At 38.2% G+C, this 18,950-nt stretch overlaps 1 protein-coding gene across 2 annotated transcripts in view; it reads left to right on the top strand.

The window, feature by feature from the left end:
* The window catches only part of LOC100744786 (cGMP-dependent protein kinase, isozyme 2 forms cD4/T1/T3A/T3B), a 54,084-nt gene that overhangs the window by 12,719 nt on the left and 22,415 nt on the right, over positions 1 to 18,950 (top strand). The window contains exons 1-2 of one of the 2 annotated variants that reach the window (XM_024370897.2): positions 13,461 to 13,901; positions 15,256 to 15,422. In XM_024370897.2, coding sequence (XP_024226665.1) covers positions 13,624 to 13,901; positions 15,256 to 15,422 — 445 coding nt within the window. In that variant the 5' untranslated portion in view covers positions 13,461 to 13,623. Of the gene's footprint in view, positions 1 to 13,460; positions 13,902 to 15,255; positions 15,423 to 18,950 lie in introns of those variants that run through there. The other variant, XM_024370899.2, reaches the window with a different exon arrangement.

The raw sequence follows: 18,950 nt of genomic DNA, 5'->3' as shown, positions 1-18,950 counted from the left end.
TAACGTTTTTTTTTTTTTTTTTTTTTTTTTTTTTTTTTTTTTGAAATCTGGTCCATCTTAAACGAGCTACGCTGCACAATTGTATTTCTTCGTTTCCGCAGACATCCGTAAAGTTGATCAAAGTATCTTATTATGATAATCATAAAATATGTCGAAATATGCAAGTAGCATACGTAAAGTATGAAAATATAACGCAATAACTGTAGAAATATATAAAAAAATGTGCCATAAATATACGAGACACGCAATGATAATAGTGAGTTTATTACAATTAAATTACAATTAAAGTTACAGTGAACTACAATCACTTTTTTTATATCAGCTATAGATAGCTGATAATGTTTATCGTTTCGCTCGACATTATACGGCGTAACTGGATACGACACAATGTAATTGTTAATTACACGTTGTGGAAAAGCGACACGTTACGGTTGGCGAGCGTATGATAGCTTTAGTTCGAGCCGTTTTTAACTTAACGTTATCCTTAAACGGTTCCTTATGAGTCTTAATACCGACTGTATACAAGTCAGTCCACCTTCCCTGCAATCACCCTATACATTATTAATTGTTACATTGCCGTGGAACTGCGTAGCTATAAATGATCGCGCGATTGGCATATCAAACCGAACCTAACTAATCATCCGCGATCCGAAGTCGAAGAATATTTACGAAGGATCGAATATCGTCACGTTGCTAGTGGATGGCCATACAAGGTGCAAAAAGATTTGTATGCCGCCGTGTGGCTTCCTTCGCGTCCGTCTATTCATCCGGAACATGATTCTCGCGTTGGGACTGAACAGAATTTATATGGAAGTCGCCATCGATGCTTGCAAATAATCGGGGCCCTCTGACGCGCGAGATTAAGCCGCGATAATTGGACTATCGCGTCGTCGACGATCGTGTATGTACAGCTTGCTCGAGATTATTTATTGGAACGTGGTACCAGTTGGTATGAGTCACGTGGCTCTATTATCCTCTTCTCCCCGTCCTGTGGAGACGTCTTCTGGATATGTAAGTGGGCCTGAAAATAGCTGCGTTCGTCATGGCCAGTGACGACATCGCACTAGTGGGCCCAGTGGTTGGTTCAGTTTCGTTGGATTTTCTCGACGATTCACGAAATCGTTTGCGATTCCGTGCAAAAGTCTTGGGCCATCTACGACGAGGAACCCGTATGGACAACTGTATCTAATTATATTAGGAAATGTTTCCACGTGATGTCATATCGAAACGAATCTGTACAGGTTTAGATATATAAATTTGTTGCAATGTAAGCAATCAGTATCAGAGGTTAACAGGTTTTTGCATTCGATTTTGCTGTGCAAATATTTACATAACGCTTGATCAGAAAATGAATTTCTTTTTTGTAATGTAAGATAATCTTAGATTTAGAGTCTACGTTTTATCTTACAGAATATATTCTTATATGTCATGTCGTAAATTTTCGTCCTTCGTGTTAGACGTTAATTTGAACGAGAGAAAAGGAAGGAAAGAATTTGCGACTCGATCGTCGTTGGTAAATCATACCTACGGCACTGTCTTTTTATTTATCAGAATAGAACAGAATGGGATCTAGTAATAATTTATTATTATTAATCTTTCTAATTACCAGAAGTTTAAACAAACAACGCGATTTATAACGGTGGATGCTCGTGTCTTTTCGATATTGATCAACGGCTAAAAATAATCTAGAAAACAAGATCGCTTTGAATTATCTCTTTGTATCCCATTCCATTATCGATTCGTGAGGGGCCACTAGATAAAAGAATCAAGTTCTACGTAAACGGAGAAATTCGATTAAATAATCTTCGAGCACACGATCTCAAATAACGAATTGTAAGTGTATTTAATGGTAAACTTTGATGTACACTGAAAATTATTTTGTCGACAGCGAATATTGTTTTTGTTCTCCTTAACACTAGCAGTATAATCGCCACATATTTATACTTGTATAATATATTACTTCCATTCATCAATAATTTATTTGTAACAAATTTATGCTGCTAAACGACTAATAGATGAATAGTTCAAAGAATTTAGTGAATCACCGTTTATGTCTACATTTAGACGTCTTTCAGAATACCTCGGGTTTCTTTAAGAAATTATCAATTTATTTTAATATGGAAATCGTATAATTAATCAACGTTCAGGCGTGATGTAACAGCAGCGTGAAGATATTTCTTGGAAACGATACAAGAAAATTATAAATAATGCACTTTCATCAGATCACGAACCGGTATCGTAATATTAGATTATTATATTATCAACAGATTTTTATTAATATTCATGTTTCGATAAGACTTGTACGTTAAACGTAAAAATTGATAAATTTTGTCTAACGTATCATCGCTAATCGACTAATATTTCTAATAAAAAGTCGAATGACCAAAGTAAATATAGAAACATGTTCCTAAATTTGCGAATTTCTCATTTCACGTATACATTAAACATTTTTCTTTTATCTTCTTTTTTTTTTTTTTTGAAGTCAATGAGCTTTATAAACGGTGCTTCATACGGTCGAAATTTGATACCGGCGATATAAAACTCGTCGAAATGTAGGAAACATAAATAATGATTCGCATTTCGACGTGTCGCTGTCAGAAATCAGTATTTATCTTTTAATATTCCGTATTTGCTCGTTGGACTATTGGATTTATTAACGTCGATTCAAAGATAAGCTTTAAAAGCTATTCAATGTAATTTCAAGAATCAGAATTTATTTGTTCGGTGTAAGTGCTTCTGCAGCTCCTTTAATAAAGCGCTCCAAATAGAGTCCTCGTTTTAAAGGCTTCGGAAATTTCCAGCCCACCGTAATTCATGCGGTCCGCAAAACAGAATATACATTGATCCTGAATCAATAAATTCGTGAAAGCCAACGTACAACAGGTTGAACCTTCGGCAAGTTTCCATTTACGGATCTTTTTTCGCCTGTCAGAAGCTTGCTACGCAGACGTCCAAACTATACGTAGCAGCGTCGGCCCCTAATAAAAGTAATTTTATGGAGCGGTCGAATTAAAATCGAGTTTAATCTTCTGATGTCCTTTATTGATATATGTGCATATAATTCGAACGTTCCACGAACTGCCTCCCTTCGAGAGAAGACAGGGGCAAAAAGGAAATAGAAAATATAAAATGCTGGGTAAACTCGAGACTTCCTAACGTCGCGCGTATCCTAATGGTTAATTAAGCTTACATTGAATTTCCTATTCGTCACCGTCGTTATATTACGGTTAATGAGTTGGTCAGTCCAGACTGAACAGGCCGAACGGGATGAACGAGACGTTGGGAATGGCAGCGGGCCTAACGTGCCAGTGATTTACCGTCCATAAAGTTTCGGAGTTCTATTTTTACCACCTCCCACCTCATCTGGAGCGAGAAGAAGCCTCCTTTACGCTCCTTCTCTGCTTGTACGCAGCTTCCGCTGTGACTGCAGCTTAGAAAGAGAGAGGGAGAGAGAGAGAGAGAGAACGAGCAGAGAAAACGAACAGCGAGATAAAGAGAGAAAGACAGACTTCTCTGGCCCACTTGCTGTGACTTGTCTCGTCGAGTCGACTCGTTGCACTCGACTCTGTGTTGAAACCAGTCGAGTGACGTCACGTATAATTAGTTCTTTGATTCTATCCATCTCTTTCTCTCTTTTTCCCCAACCTCTTTCACCCCCTTTCCTCACCCTCGACTCCCCCTGATTCCAGTGTCGTTTTTATCCAACCCAACGAGCCTCCGCCGTTCCTGCTCACAGTGATGTAATTGAATCACTCTAGAAGATTAGCAGTTTTAGATTTTGATAACGACGGTTGCATAATCGAAGCTGTTTTACAAGTCGATAGTTCTATACGTATTTACGTTTCAGCAATTTACGTCAAAAAGAATCAAAATTACACGATAATCTTAACGTGCAAGCGTTTTATCGTCTAGAGATATACGTATGTATCGTTCGGCAATCTTTCAACTAGGGACAAATTATCATGAATTCCCTAGTGTCAACTAACAGAAGCAGAAACATTTTCTCGACACGCTGTTTAATGGGTTAACGTTTCCATATGTTACTCGCAACTGTCTACGCTTTCAACACGTGTAAGAGATAAATTTGGTTTGTTTTTCGAGACAGAATCGTTAAATAATATCAATTTTCCTTAAAAAGAACAATTTGCTAAATCGATGTGGAACGATGTTGTCATGTTGCTGAAAGAGAAACGGTAGAATCGATACGTTCGGTTCCGTCGATCGTTGCATAGACAGGGAGTTAATTAAACAGGTGTTTTTCCAAGTGCCTACTAAAATGCCATCCGGTTACGCTACTGGCTGTCCCACTCTCGATGTTTCTTCTTGTCTCTGTTTCACCTACAGCGTTCCCTCTTTCCGTCTCGTTCCCGGTTTCGTTCCTCGACTGTTCTCCCCGCCACGCTTATCTCGTCGTGGCTAAAAATAGACCCTGTCACGGCCATCGGCGACATTTTAAAAAGCCGCACAAGCGGCCGGACGACGAGCTTCGAACCAAGCCCACGAACGAACGAATTAGCGCCTCCTCGAGATATCGTCATTGAACAGTGGCGCCTTCTCGCGAGCATATTTCACTTTCTGCTCCTCCACCTGTTGCTCCCTGCAAATTGTGTTTTCGATCGCGCTCCGTCGGTACGTGCGAAATACATCGTGAATTCTCATCGGCCGATCCACTCTACTCTTTCGTTTCTCGCAATTGGAATCTTTTTCTTTTTTAACTTATTTCAGATTTCGAACCATATAATATGAAAAATAAAACGTTGATATCGAAATGATTTTTATTCGTTACCTTTTTTATTATAGGACATTTCGAAAAACAAAGGGACTTATAAATTGTTAGTTTCATTCATAGTTAATTCAGACGAACTCCTTGATGTTATTGATACTAAATTTATACTATACTATATTATCGATACAACAGGCGATATTTACTCGAAGATAACGTTGCACGCGATAAAAGTTTGACACATATTTATCAATTAAAACATTCGTCACAGTAGCTTTGTTTCGTAAAAACTTGTTGCACAAGAAAGCTTAATTTAACAATTAACGATCCGATCTTCGTTAAGATTAATGGATGTTATTAACGAAATTAATGCACGTGCCTTTTCTTCTTTCCTGTTTTATTCAGTTTCATCCAACAAGTAGTATGTTCGATAACAACGATTTTTGAAAAAGGAAAAAAAAAGAAAGATTCAAGTCGTTTGGTCCCATTTTAAATAAAGTTATTCTGTTTTAAGGAGTTGTACGAATACTTTCTACACCCATTGCATATATGTATGTATTTATGTACATCGGTCCAGTAGATCGAGGTCAAATGGACGGATCTATGAGACGAGAAATTACCTGTGTTCTTTGGTAACAGCCCGGAGACCAAACGTTACGTAACGTTTTAGAGGTACACGTGTAGGTGGGAGAAGGGAAGTTGTTCCATTTACCCGTGTCACTTTTGCCAATATTCAAAGGGGGGGTCAAACTCTGGGGAGATGCCTTGGGCGATGTATCGCCTCGATTCGGCACACGTTACGAAATTTCCTATGTATTCATAAATATCATAGGGTTTCGTACAGTTACACGTGTAACGAGTATTACGACATTTGTTGCAAATTGAATTTGCTATAAAACTTAGCTTACTAATATCTTTTTATTTCGAAGTTTGATTTGTCACTTCAATGTCAGGAATTAGCCGGATTGTCGTAGAAATTTATCAACAACCTTAAATCGAATGTATTGTAGATTTCTTTTTATTTGCTATTATTTATAGCTTTATTCAATTTTTGAAGCGTGTAAGGTTTGCATATGTCATTGGTTCGTCGTTTATCAAGGCTCTTTCCCGTCTTCCGATCACACTTTTTCTATGTAGTCGATCAAGGACGTATAACTTGTTCGTGCATATTTTATTTCACGCATCAGAAGTGTCGCTTTCGCTTTCCAACTTGCTCGACGAGGAAACGGGTTCGTATACTGTTACACTTTTCATGACATGAAAACTTCCACCGTTAATTTCACCAATTATTTTCGCTTTTCGTGCCGTTAATTCCATGCAACCATTAACATTAACTTCGATTGGCTTCTTCGTGAACTGCGACTTCGACGTAGATTTAGTATCAAATTTGTCGGTGTCAACGGAAGAACAAAAGTTTACAACATATCAGCGAATGTACTACTGTATCGGTAGAGCTACTTGTTAAATAAATAAAGGCAAAGTCTGGCGAACAAAGGCGAACGAAAGCTGGGAAGAAGCGCTTTTATCTGAATATCGTTTCCGAGAGCAACGAACTTGGACGGTAAGCTGATTCCAGCCGCGTTCGTTCGATATTCACACGCATTTATCGCGTGGAATCGCTTCGCGTCGCAATAAAAATAGTCAAAGTTTTCATTAAAACCGTTATCTTATATACGTATCTGTTGTTGCAATTGGCTGATGCACCGGTTAAACCGTTTGAAAACGAATCGATTTGCTACCAGCTTTGGTATAATACGCGTTTCTCGCCATATTACGGTTTAACCGTCCGTGAAGGTGCAACACGTTTCCCGCTTCATCAACTGTGACAAGAATACGACCTACGGTGGGTGAACTCTTCGCCGTTGATCTTATCGTAAAAAAATACCCTGCTGCTCGCGATGACTCTATATCTTCGTCGGAATCGGCTGGTAACGGTGTCGCAGGGACGTTTATAAAAAGAGAAATAAATCTTTTATCTTTGGTAGAATTAAAATCTTACGAATTTAGTACAATTGTGAAATACGTGGTATGTGCTTCAACCTTTCAGCTATTCTCGCTCTTTCGGTATAAAAAGGTAGCATATACCTTTGTAGCTACGTACCTTTAAGTGTGTCCAATGATCTACGATGTTAGTTGGAGATTAGCATTTGCTTTCGATCGTTGACTCGTACAATAGTCTCATTGATCGAGTGTCCCTTTGTATTTGACTAGACTAAGTTGGCAGTATATCAAGTTCTTTTATCCGATAGAATGAAACGATGAAAGCAAGCGAATTATACGACAGAATTGCATATCTAAATTTACAATACGTTTCATGATTGAACATCCAGTTTGCAAGAGGATCCTGCGATAAATTCTTTCTTTAGCGAATTTAGCATCGAATAGTTTGAGCCAACCTTGGCCGTCGATTAACCGTTTTCGTCGTCGCGGCGGAACGAGGGCGGCTAAGTAAGTTTCTAATTGGCCATTGGAAATTTTTAATACGTAATACCGATATTCTATCGTAGCGCGAAAATATTTTATCGCGTCGTTTCATCGACTACTCGAATCTATCTAATGTCGTTACCGTGACGTTTGTTGCATTAATAATTACGATTTGGTCATGGGTAATGGCAGCTGGCAGATTTTTACTTATTTCTGCTAAAAGATCCTGTCCGTTTCGGACGCTCAACTTCGAAATTTCCATATTTTTCAAACGAAATTCCATAGGCCTACGCCAATGTCCGATCGCAACGGATACGTCTCGTGCACGAGATTAATTTAACCATTTTATATTAAGGACCACGCCTCCTCGTTTCAACGTTTGACGAAGTAAATCGACGAGCCCCGATACACTATATCCTCGGTGATTCGACAACGAGATCCGCAGAAGAAACGATCGGTGAAACGAAATTTCCATCGCTTTCGAAAAAGAAGGAAATTGATACATTAATAAAATGTAAAAATATGCGAAACCGCAAAGAAGATCACATGGAGCGAATTCCTGGCCGATCAAAGATGCTTGCAAAATGATGTCGGATTTCAGCTAACATCCCCCGGTGACCATTTGCGCGGCTGCACAGCCGCGATTACGAAACGGAAATGCGAAGGTTTCGGTGGACGCCGTTTAAATAATTCAAACGGGACGTCCCGCGATGGTTGGACGGTGTATTCGCGAGATCGTGGACTACGTGCAAACAAACAAACGAAACGAACGATCGTCTCGTCGTATTGCGTGGTGGATACGGTTTCGAAAAACGAGGCAAGGTCTCGTTTCGAGACCACGTACATCCTCGTCGGAACAGTGCCAGCGTTTTTCTGCAAAGCACGAAGTTTATGAAACGCAAATTCTACTCTTTATGGACAACCGTGTCCAGAACTCGCGATTAGAAGTCGCGATTATGGCAATTATGAATCATTTTTAGCTCTGTAATTTGGCACGAATGTCGTAGGATACAAATTTCGCTGCTTAATCTTTCGAATGGTCATGGGTCCATGGGTCATAGGTGTTTCAACAGGTATTTTATAGTCGATAGCCATAGTCGTTAAACGATACTACGCGGCAAACACTGATATTCTATCGTAATAGTTTAATTTTGGTAATAAACGCAATTTAAGAGAAAGAACGTATCTGATTCTTGAGCGAATAAACTATCTACTTTGGCAAGATCTCGAGCGTAAAAAGATTGTCTCGCGACGTTAGAAAAGCAATAAAACTTTGCACCTGAATATAAAAAAGCAGATACGTATAGATGTATATTTCTAAAAATGGTAACGAGCAATTATAGTCGCCTGGCTGATCGTTCGTGTAGTAGAACCAATAATGACCTAGAAGCAGTAATTTCTTGTCAATGATTTTCCGCGGTGTTTCGTAAGGAAAGAAAAACAATGAATAATTGCTCGGCTATTATGGACTTACGAAATCACAATATACAATTCGCTGCTATATGTTAATTGCACATATTATGTAAATTGTAAAACCAAAGAACGTTGCCCCTCTGTAAAATCTTGACTCGTTTATTCATAAATTATTTATATTTGACGAATTCGTAGTGAAAAATCCTTAGATGATAATTATAATCGAGTGCGTAAGATAATAATTATAATGTATATTCATAAATTAGCATAAAATCAGGATGATAATTGTGAGATATTTATCTTTACTTCAAATTTGCCCGAACCTAAAATTAAATACCTAAACGTAGTTCTAATCTAAACTGCCGTCCATCTATAACTCAGCGACACTCGCAATTAATCGAGAGTTAATGATAATGCTATAGATACTATTAATAATCTTTTTTATTTATCGTACACGCGATACACTATAAATAGAAATCTCGTGCTTGCGAAGCAGCGGCCGGGAAATGATGTGTTGCGATTGCGGTATTCACGCGAAAATGATAGATCGGTTAATGATTCCTTCGCTCGCTGGTATTAATGGCCTGATATCTTCTTTTTATAAAAATCATTAAAAAGCCTCGTTTTCTTGCCAGCGTTGTTCTAAAAATAAAGGGATATCTTGTATCATTTGTGTCACTGCTCGTACGAGAGAGGCATTCTAATTAAGCCATCGATCTTGTCTCCTGTACAGGTTTTTGAAACAGTCTACTCTGTGTGATGTAACACAGTATAATGGTTTGTTCTTTCCTATTATAATACCACATGGAGTAGATACGTACCATTTCTTAAGTCGTGTATTAACTTATGTCTTTTCCCTGTTATACGACTTAAATACGTGTGTATACGTTCGCGTTTCTCGTATCTTTTTCAAACATGTTTTGATGGAACTGCTATCTCTAGCATCTTTGTACGCCTATAATAATTAAACAATTTTTGCAAATTTTTGACAACGGTGTTAATATTTTTTTATAAGGATCGTTACATCTTTGGTATTTTTGGAGTCAGTAACCTTTCAGCCACTCTCTCTCTCTGCTCCTGTCAGTGTAAAAATAAACGAAAGAAGATGAGGTGCGAAGAAAATCGCGCACATAACTGAAACGTGACAGGCAACGACGTTAAATGAATTTTTTAACGGCTCGGTACGTGATCATAGATATACGTGTAAGGTGTGTTCCTTTCGTGTCACATGGCGCCATAGAGGGTTGACGATGTAGCGACTCGTTGCGACTGCAACGATCCCTTTGCATTCCTCGGCGTAGTTGCGGTCGCGACGATCCATCGGTCGATCGAAATCGGTCGAGAAAATCGGTGAAATTGTCCGGAACGATAGATCGGATCGCCGCGAAGGCTGATCGCGAATGCTAGACGAGCGATAGGCTAGGTGAAAGGGGACCATTTTCGAAATACGTCGCAGCCAGGTCGACGTGCTGACTGGTAGTTTCGCGTGTGTACGCTAGCGCGTTCTGTGTTCGAGGAAGCGCGAGTCGCGATTATATCTCAAAAATAGACCGTGCGCGAACTCGAGTTTCTCGTTAGTCTCTCGCCCTACGCGATCGTAGTCTCTTCGGCTTGGTCCTTTCCGTCCAGTTTCGCGTTCAACGTCTGAGGTGTCGTTCGCACCTTCTCGGTACATACCTCGCATCTGTATCCGTAGTTCATATGTCGTTTTCTTTAGTTAATTTAATAAACAGTGGCGACAGTGTAACGTATTTGATATATGAAATCGCAAAGTATTCGAAATCCTTGTTTCTCGTCCTTACGAGCGACGGTGGTTCGAGTAACGTAACGCGGATTTAAAAATTATAAAAGATACGATATTTGTAGATTCTTGTTGATTAATCTAACGAATAACGTTGTTGGCGTGGACTTGTGCGGATTCAAACGATCGACCTAGTCGTTCGTCGATTCTTCGAATTACCTTTAACGAACAAATGAAATCGTTCGCGTGAAACAAATCGAGCATCCCCTTACCTTCGAAATAATCAATGACAAACCGCATTGATTATTTCGTTGCTTAAATTAAATAAATAATCGTGTTTTATATTAAAACATTGGTCAATTTCTACATGAAATACGTTATCAAATATGGTAAATGGAAAGTACCACGAATTAATATCGATTAATCTACATCGATGATCTACTAATTTGCTGTTAATTCGAGTCGCGTATAAGCTTATTGCATTTCATTAAAAGAAATTAAAGACAATTTTGCAACGCTAAATTTTGCACGCTAACCGACTACTTACGATCCAGAAATTTGTTCCTTAGGAAATGCAAGGATCTGACGTTAAGAGTAGAATTAGAAATTTCTCTACCCTTGGCATTCGATCGTTAATCACGGGCACGGAATATCGCATCGATTCCCAGGCCACCATTAAATAGACATTAGCTACGTTTCATTATTAACGTATAATTAAGACAGTCCCTTTTTTACATCCAACCTCACGCTAATCGACGGTCATCGTTCACGAAGCATCGAGTTCTTTCGATCAAATCTACGGCCTTTCTTGTCAGTTCGACGGAGACTCTTGCAAGTGACGGTTCTACGACCAAGCCACTATCATTCGCGATCGATCGAACAAATCGATATCTGTACACATATATAATTCCGTGTATGTACACAGTTATTAAATTTGATGTTGGTGATATTTGTTTGTAAATTCTTCGAACGATCGAGCGCTCGGTGGAAGAATGGTACGATTGCGCCATTTTATAATTTTAAGTTCTTGCGTTCAGAAGTGTTCAGTATTTTGCGAATAAAGAAGAGAAGGGCAAAGTGTATCGTATGGAGAGGAAATTTATTTAAAATTTATGTAAATTTCGTGAACGTTGTTGACGATTTGTCAGGATCGTGTTAGAGAGGTGACTACGGTGACCCGTGGGATTTTGTGCGAAAATAGTGATACTTCGTATAAAGATAAAGATAAGGTAGCTGCCTTAAAAACAACGTTAATGTCGCGAAGAGTCACGAAATTTTCTTTGTTATAAATTTCAATCGATAAACTTATAATACAAATAATGATATTACACGTTTATGCTAATCGCTACGAAATAAACGTAATATAAATTTCTATAGACGATTCGTTACTATTGCAATTTTCTTTCGGTGTATATTTATCGATTGTTGGTGTCTGAAATATTTTCTATTGTTTAGCAGATACAACGTTTCGATATAACATACGAAGTGACTGGAAACATTGCCACTTCACGGTGATAAAGATCTTCATTCACGTTATTCTTTCGTCCCTATCTCCGTTGAAAATTATTCCCGCGATAATCTTATTCTACTTGTATCTTTTAGAAAAACAAACAATTTTAGCCGTATGGAAATATACCTACGCGTATATGCAAAGACGGAGAACTTAAAACCAATTACTTCGTTGGTATTGGCGATTCGTTGATGAATTAAAATGGACCAGTTGGTTTTTTCTCGGACGATTTCAAAACAAACCGTTCGTTTCTAATTCTAATTGAGAAAGAACGCTTGCTAAACACAGACAGTCGCTGAAGGTGTCGATCATTGTTATTCCATTCTTATTTTCGAAAGTGTTATGCCCACATACCTACCTCGGTACTATCGAGATGCTCAAGAACTCCTCGACGTTTCAAATTGCCATTATATAATCGCGATACCTAGCATCGTGCTTGAACAAATTGATGCAAAAGGTAAAAAATACGCTGTCCAATAAAACAGTCAATTTTTTCGTTACACAATCTTTTTTAAAGATGATTACGTAACACGTCATTATAGTAACTTATAGTTTCTCGTTGTTTAACGTAAACCTGATTTCGTAGAAATATTTGCTTAGGTAAAAATGTTAGTTGCATCTGTTTCGTCTACTGTTTCGTCGATTTAAAGGACGACGAGTTTTCTATCGTTCCGCTTTAATAATAATTAGCTGTTTCGCTGTATTTATGAAATAATTGAGAATTATTATATCTTTGATGGAATCGTTGAAAGCAACGGAGGTAGCGTAATTATTAGAACAATATCTAAAATTTACGCTTATCGGTGTTCGATTTTAAGATAATATACAACACGCGTCCACACTCTCTCAGCCATCGGAGTCAATGTCAGTTTTAAAATAGATCGTTATCTTGTACGGGGATTCTAAGTAGATCAATCGATTTCTAACATTCTACTTCTAATAATCTTGTGTAATTTGCCTTTCCGTCCAATTAAATGTCTATCGTGTGAATCGTACATTTCTAATTCATCTTGATCGGTAGGAATTTAATCTACTTAGCTTCATTTGCTTTTGATAGCGATAATATAGAGAGTAGAAGTAACGTTTGAAAAAGATTATGTAGTCGAAAAAAGCTACCGTCTCGCAATCAGCTGTCTAATCAGAGAAGGTGGATAGAATTGTTAGGAGTCGTTTTCAAAGTGTGATACGAGTTAGAAAGTACGAGAGTATATTGCAACCTTATCTTATTGTTAGCGAGTATACGATTTAAATTCGCTTCGTATCGCCGTTCTTTAAACAGATAGCTATCTTCGAAGATATAATATATCGGAGTTTCGATTGTTTGACGATACTTTTGCTTTCTGAAGATTTATATTTAGTTTAAAAGTACCTTTCCATACACTTGAGATGGAATAACTCACCCAACGATCGAACACCTTTGAACGCTCGAATCTTTGCCAATCCGGCAGAGAGAACGTTCGTTCCAACCCTCGGCGATCATAAAGCTCGAACATGTAAAGAACGAACGCTTGAAAAAGAAAAGAGAAAGATTCGATGATAAAACCGTCGTCGTTAAAGGAAACGTTAATAAAAACGTCGGATAAAAAATATTTTAATGAAAAGGCAAGGGAAACGTTTTAAAAATTACAACGTGTACTAAGAATGGTCCAATGAGAAACAGAAACCAGCAGTGGAAGTGGAAGTACAAGGACCGTCGAAGATAAGGAATCGTCGGAATCTCGGTGCATGACGCGTATACCAACTGCAAGAGGAAAATCTCGAGAACAGACGAATCTCAATTAAAGCGAACGACAGTGGGAAATCTTTCTGATCATGGATTCGATACGAGATCTGAAACGATTACTGTACGAGAGGACGCAAGCTCTTAGACGTCGCGACGATGTAATCGAGATACTGGAGAAAGCATTGGAAGAACGGGATGCCACTATTCGTTACCTCCAAAACGAGATCGACAAGTTCCGGCAAATCGTCGATTTCAGTTTGGCCTCTGGTGCTATCGGGCCGGGTCAGAGATCCAAAAGACAGGCAATTTCAGCCGAACCACTTACCAAAGACAGCCGGGTAATCGTCAAGTTTCAGAAACCGCAAAGGTACAGAATTCGTCACTTTTTGTTCCGTTCTAACGCGATTTTCACCTACTTATCGCCGTGTATCGAGGAAAAGTTATCGTCTGAAATTTATCTGTATCGAGTGTAGAACAAACAACGACACGGTAGACTCCCTCTTGAACTGATTTTTAACTCCCTGTTTGACCATATTATCGTTCGAAGGAAAAAACATTTTACATTATCGCAAAGGAAACTGGCACGGTTCCTCGTGTTAAAGCGTCGATAGCCGATCTATCTAGTCGAATGTATTCGATTCGAAATTTCGTACTAATATTCCATTAATCTATCATTGTTATCGATTCGAAGGCCATATATAGAGAGATCGATGACTCAACGATCACCGTACAACGTATCGTTAAGAGTGAAATTTGGTCGTTCCTTGCGCAATTTCGAGTCATGGTTTCACCTATACAAATCGCATTCACCGCGCAACTACGTGACAGAGTGTCACATTCAGGATACTTTTAATTCACGACACGTGGCTTCGTTAACTTTACCTGTGTCGTTTCTTAACTAACCTCTTTCGTCGACGACTCTGTTCGATCGGTCGTAGGTAACACTCGTGCAACTTTCCAAACGCTGTATTCTTTAAACTTTCCATTGTTCCGTTAGAGCGCTTAAACATTTAGAAAACCACGATTTTGTCGTAAAGTAAGGTTGGAAAATTAGTTTGCTTGGCGATTCGTACGCACTTTTAAGCGAAATAACGAGTAAATTCCAAACACGACTGTTTTATGTACTACGCGATTATTCACGATTATTTATTAGACGAGTCGCACGTAGGATAATGAGTTTTGCTCTTGCAACGATTGATATGGAAGAAAAAGAAGTTAGAACAAGTCAGTCAGGAAGAAGTCGTAGAAATCTTCGTAGCAATTTTCGCATTAAATGTCTACGTAAGACGTTTAACGTTAAGGATATGACGTTACGATGGTAATATTCGCGTTTATTTTGCAAGTGCAACATCAAAAGTACCGAACCGTGTTTATCACGGTGCACCTGTTACAGGCCGCAAGTTGTTTACTGAACAAGTATGCAAGAAGATAGCCTGGTATACGTCAAACACTTTTTGCGTTTATTTAGAGTGGCGATAACGCTTTTTATTTTACTTTTTATTTTGTCTTAATTTTCAGTTCCATTCTTATCGATTAATCGGATTTAGTACCCCGATCTAACGGATGAATATTCATCGGAATTTGTAAACTTTTTCTTATAATTTTTCTTGTTTTTTTTTTCTCCAAATCAGCCTCGTTCGAAGCGACGTTTCTAATAATCTTCTTACGATTAAAAGGGAAACCTTTGACAAAAAGGTGTCTGACTCTTTTGTCCTTCGTAGGTCTCGTGATCTGATCAAAGCAGCCATTTTGGATAATGACTTCATGAAGAACTTGGAGCTGACGCAAATCCGCGAGATCGTGGACTGCATGTATCCTGTTACCTTCTCGGCAGGTTCAACCATCATTCGCGAAGGAGATGTTGGGTCCATTGTGTATGTTATGGAGGGTGAGTTACACAGACCTTTCCCTTGTCCAGAATTATATTCTTTCGCGAGTATCGTAGTTCCAGAACGTAAGAAATTGATCTGATTTATTTGGATATATATTTAAATAATGGCTGGAAATAAAATTGAAAGAACGTGGAGCCGAAAGGATTTCGTCGTACGGCTCGCGCGAGTAATTCCAGTCGAACGCAACCGACTCGTTAGAGGAAACTGTGCGCGATTACGCTTTTCCACGCGTTCCGGTTATAAATAGTTGGCCATGCTTTAACGAATATAGGCGGAAAATCGTCGTCTCTGACGAAGAGGTTTCGCGAATGACGGAATCACGATGGCTGTTAATCTTCCTCGCGCCGTGCAATTTCAGTTTATTCGCCAAGTCAGGCGAGTCGAGGTCGATCATTGTTCCCTGCGACCGCACAGTGTACCGTTATGCCCTCTTGCGTCGCCGCACGAAAATTTCTTCGCCGTTTTGCCTACACACTCCCCGTCGTATCGTTTTCCACGTGGAAAATTCACGACATCTGCGACCGTTGTAATCATAAACGAGCGTATAGAGCTCCTTGCGATTTCAAGTTTGGAGGAAATTCTAATTCGACGTTCAACGAACTCGACCGTATTGCGAATATATGTAAGTACGTCGCAAGAAAAATATTATCTGCTTTCTTTGTTCGATAGAGTTGCCATTTGACTGGCGAGAAACTTTCAATAAATTCGCTTTAATCCCGCAAACTATGCAACGCGTGATTCATCGTTCTTTGCAGGAACCGAATGATTCAAGCTTCTTTGCCTTTTCTTCCGAAAAACCGGTTCCCATAGCGGTAGTTATAAATAAAATGTTGCTGAAAATACTCGGCATTCTTTCCCAGCGATAAGAATCAATCTGCTATTTAAGCAAATGTCGCTCCATATCCGACGAACTCGGCTTAAAATATGCTAATATTTTCGAAATTTCGAACTAGCGAATACATTTTCTGGGATTGCGATGAAAGTATAATAAAAATACGATGTATTATAAAAATTACTCTCCATCGTTAAGTAGAATGCCTATTAATAATTTTAAACCACCTTTCTCTTCTCTTTCTGCTTTTTTCTTTCGAACAAATTCAAAAAGTTTCGAAAATTAATTCTCCGGTCAGCAAACAATACGCGATTTCACTTTACACTGAAAGTAAAATGCATATGCACGTAACGAGAGAAATTATCCTGATACGTACGAATATAAATATTTGAAAATAGATCTTTAACATTCGCTAATTCGACCCAATGACTTGTAATAATTTTCGTACGAATTTCGAATATTCGCCGATGTCGACGGCGCGCCGATACAACGTTGTCGGTTGAGATCGCGTTGAAAATTTTCTCCTTCTCTATAAATATTTTACGTCGTACCAAAATTTGTTTCGTACCTACCAAGCTAGCCTCGCGACCAGCGATCGTAGTCGACGAATTTCAATTTCTTCGCATCGGGCAATTTCATACGAGTATTTTATTATAGTCGTACAAAGAAGCTTCGTTCTTGGCGAAATTTGCTTTTACTTCCGGTGCTGGTTGAGCGCATTCAGACACGATTTGCGCAACCAACAACGATACTACAATTAAATTCGAACGCAATGGGTCACGTGCAACGTAATAACGCGAATTTTTACGTGTAATAGCCACGATTAAGCCAACTGTGTAAACGTGTAACGTTTAACGTCAAGTCGCGTAACGATTGCGCAAATAATTACGAACACGAGTCTCTTGAACAGGAAGAGATTCGATGATTATACAGCATAGAACGGTGTATTTATAGCGATAGAATCTCTGGTCAATTTATTAATTAAAATGAGGATTTTCTTTGGAGGAAGAGCCGACCAATTTCGGAGCAATTAATTCCTTCCTCGCTTCTCATCATTTTCTTTCGTACATTCCTTGCAATAATTATTACGAATTAATCTACAAAATAAATGTAATATATTAAATCGGTCTGTAATAAATTGATTGTAAGAGATTCGTATCTACTAGAAATTATAAGAAGCTATTTGGTAATTTCCTCCCTACTTTGTGGCCGGTTTTTAGATTATTTAAGACGCGATGTTTCGATGGAAACGAAATAGAAAATCGATAGTTTCATCTAACGACGAAGGATGAGAATCACTGGCCTTTCTCTCGGAAGTTGGTGTACCGTGATAGCATAGTAATTAAAAAATACAACGGTTATAATGTATTTATAAAACAAAATTGTTTCGCATCGTTTTGTGACAATTCGAAGGTATCCGTGAAATGAAACGAGCAAAATCCGCCTGACAGAAACGTGTAAACCCATGTTTCACTCGCATATTATCACCGGCATAACGTCATGCATATAATTTTACGTACCTATGTAACTATACTCTGACACTACTATGATTGTAATCGTAACAATAGTAGCATCCATTTTAATTGTATTACGGCAAATCCGTGATTCTTTTAGATGGTTTTTGATAATTGAATTTGCATAAAAGTAACTACTAGAAAAGCATGATTGGTACTGTCAGGAGACTAATTTCAAATTTTCAAACGACGACCAATTTAAATTCTTAAATATACCTAACAAATTGAACGTGGATTTTTAAAATTTAAAATCACATAATAGGCTTATTCTATCTTCGATTCGATTTTAATCGCAATTAATTATATACCATGTACTTTCTAACGTTAAACTTTCTCTTATAACACTTTTAGCGTAGGTTTAAATTTTGTTCGTGCCATTGGCAGGGAGAACGAAATCTGTAGGTTAATCGCTTTAGAAGGATTCCTCTTAATACAATGGTCTCGTTAAAGAGCGTACATGCCGAATCGATTAAAGTTTATACATAAAGTTAGAAACCTTTGTGCGTATGAATAAAATATATGAAATTACAGCGATAGAAGTGAAACGTGGTCGTAGGAAAATCATAATGATTGGAGTAAATTACGAGGGACGAGCAAATGAAAGTGTGAATTAACCATGTATTAGCGATGGTTTTTAGTATCTGACATAGAGGAAACTCGACCATTTCCACGATAATTTCAGTAAAATCTTAACGGTAAAATTATATTACAAGTCGTTCGCTTGGTAATAATTTGCATGAAATTATTTTTTTATCCGAACCTTAGCAATCATGCGCGTTGCGGGATAATAAAATCGTGAGTCATCGTTATAGCAGTAAGGAGAGTGGATTTAAATGTAATAACGGGACGTGTACTTTTAAATATATGTATGGAAAACATAGAGAACATCGAACGTAATATCAATGTCTGTCATATTTTGCAAGATACGTGTTATCTTAGAAAATTTACTTGTCGCGCGTATTACTCTTGGCTTATAGAGAACCGTTTCATCCTGAAGCAAATTTGCAAATTAAAAGTTACGTCAACGCGGGGCGCAGAATCGAAGCAAAAAGAAAGAAAGTTAGAATTTCAAGAATCGCTGGAAAAAGAGAAGGAAGATACAAGAAGAAAAAGAATTAATTACATCGGGGTTATTAGAGAAATCTATCCGCGTTAAAAAGCAAAGTGTAAAGCACTCC

This window comes from Bombus impatiens, unplaced genomic scaffold, assembly GCF_000188095.3.
Source record: "Bombus impatiens unplaced genomic scaffold, BIMP_2.2 scf_1055, whole genome shotgun sequence".
Classification (NCBI taxonomy): Eukaryota; Metazoa; Arthropoda; class Insecta; order Hymenoptera; family Apidae; genus Bombus; species Bombus impatiens.
This window is presented reverse-complemented; position numbering and strand designations above follow the sequence as displayed.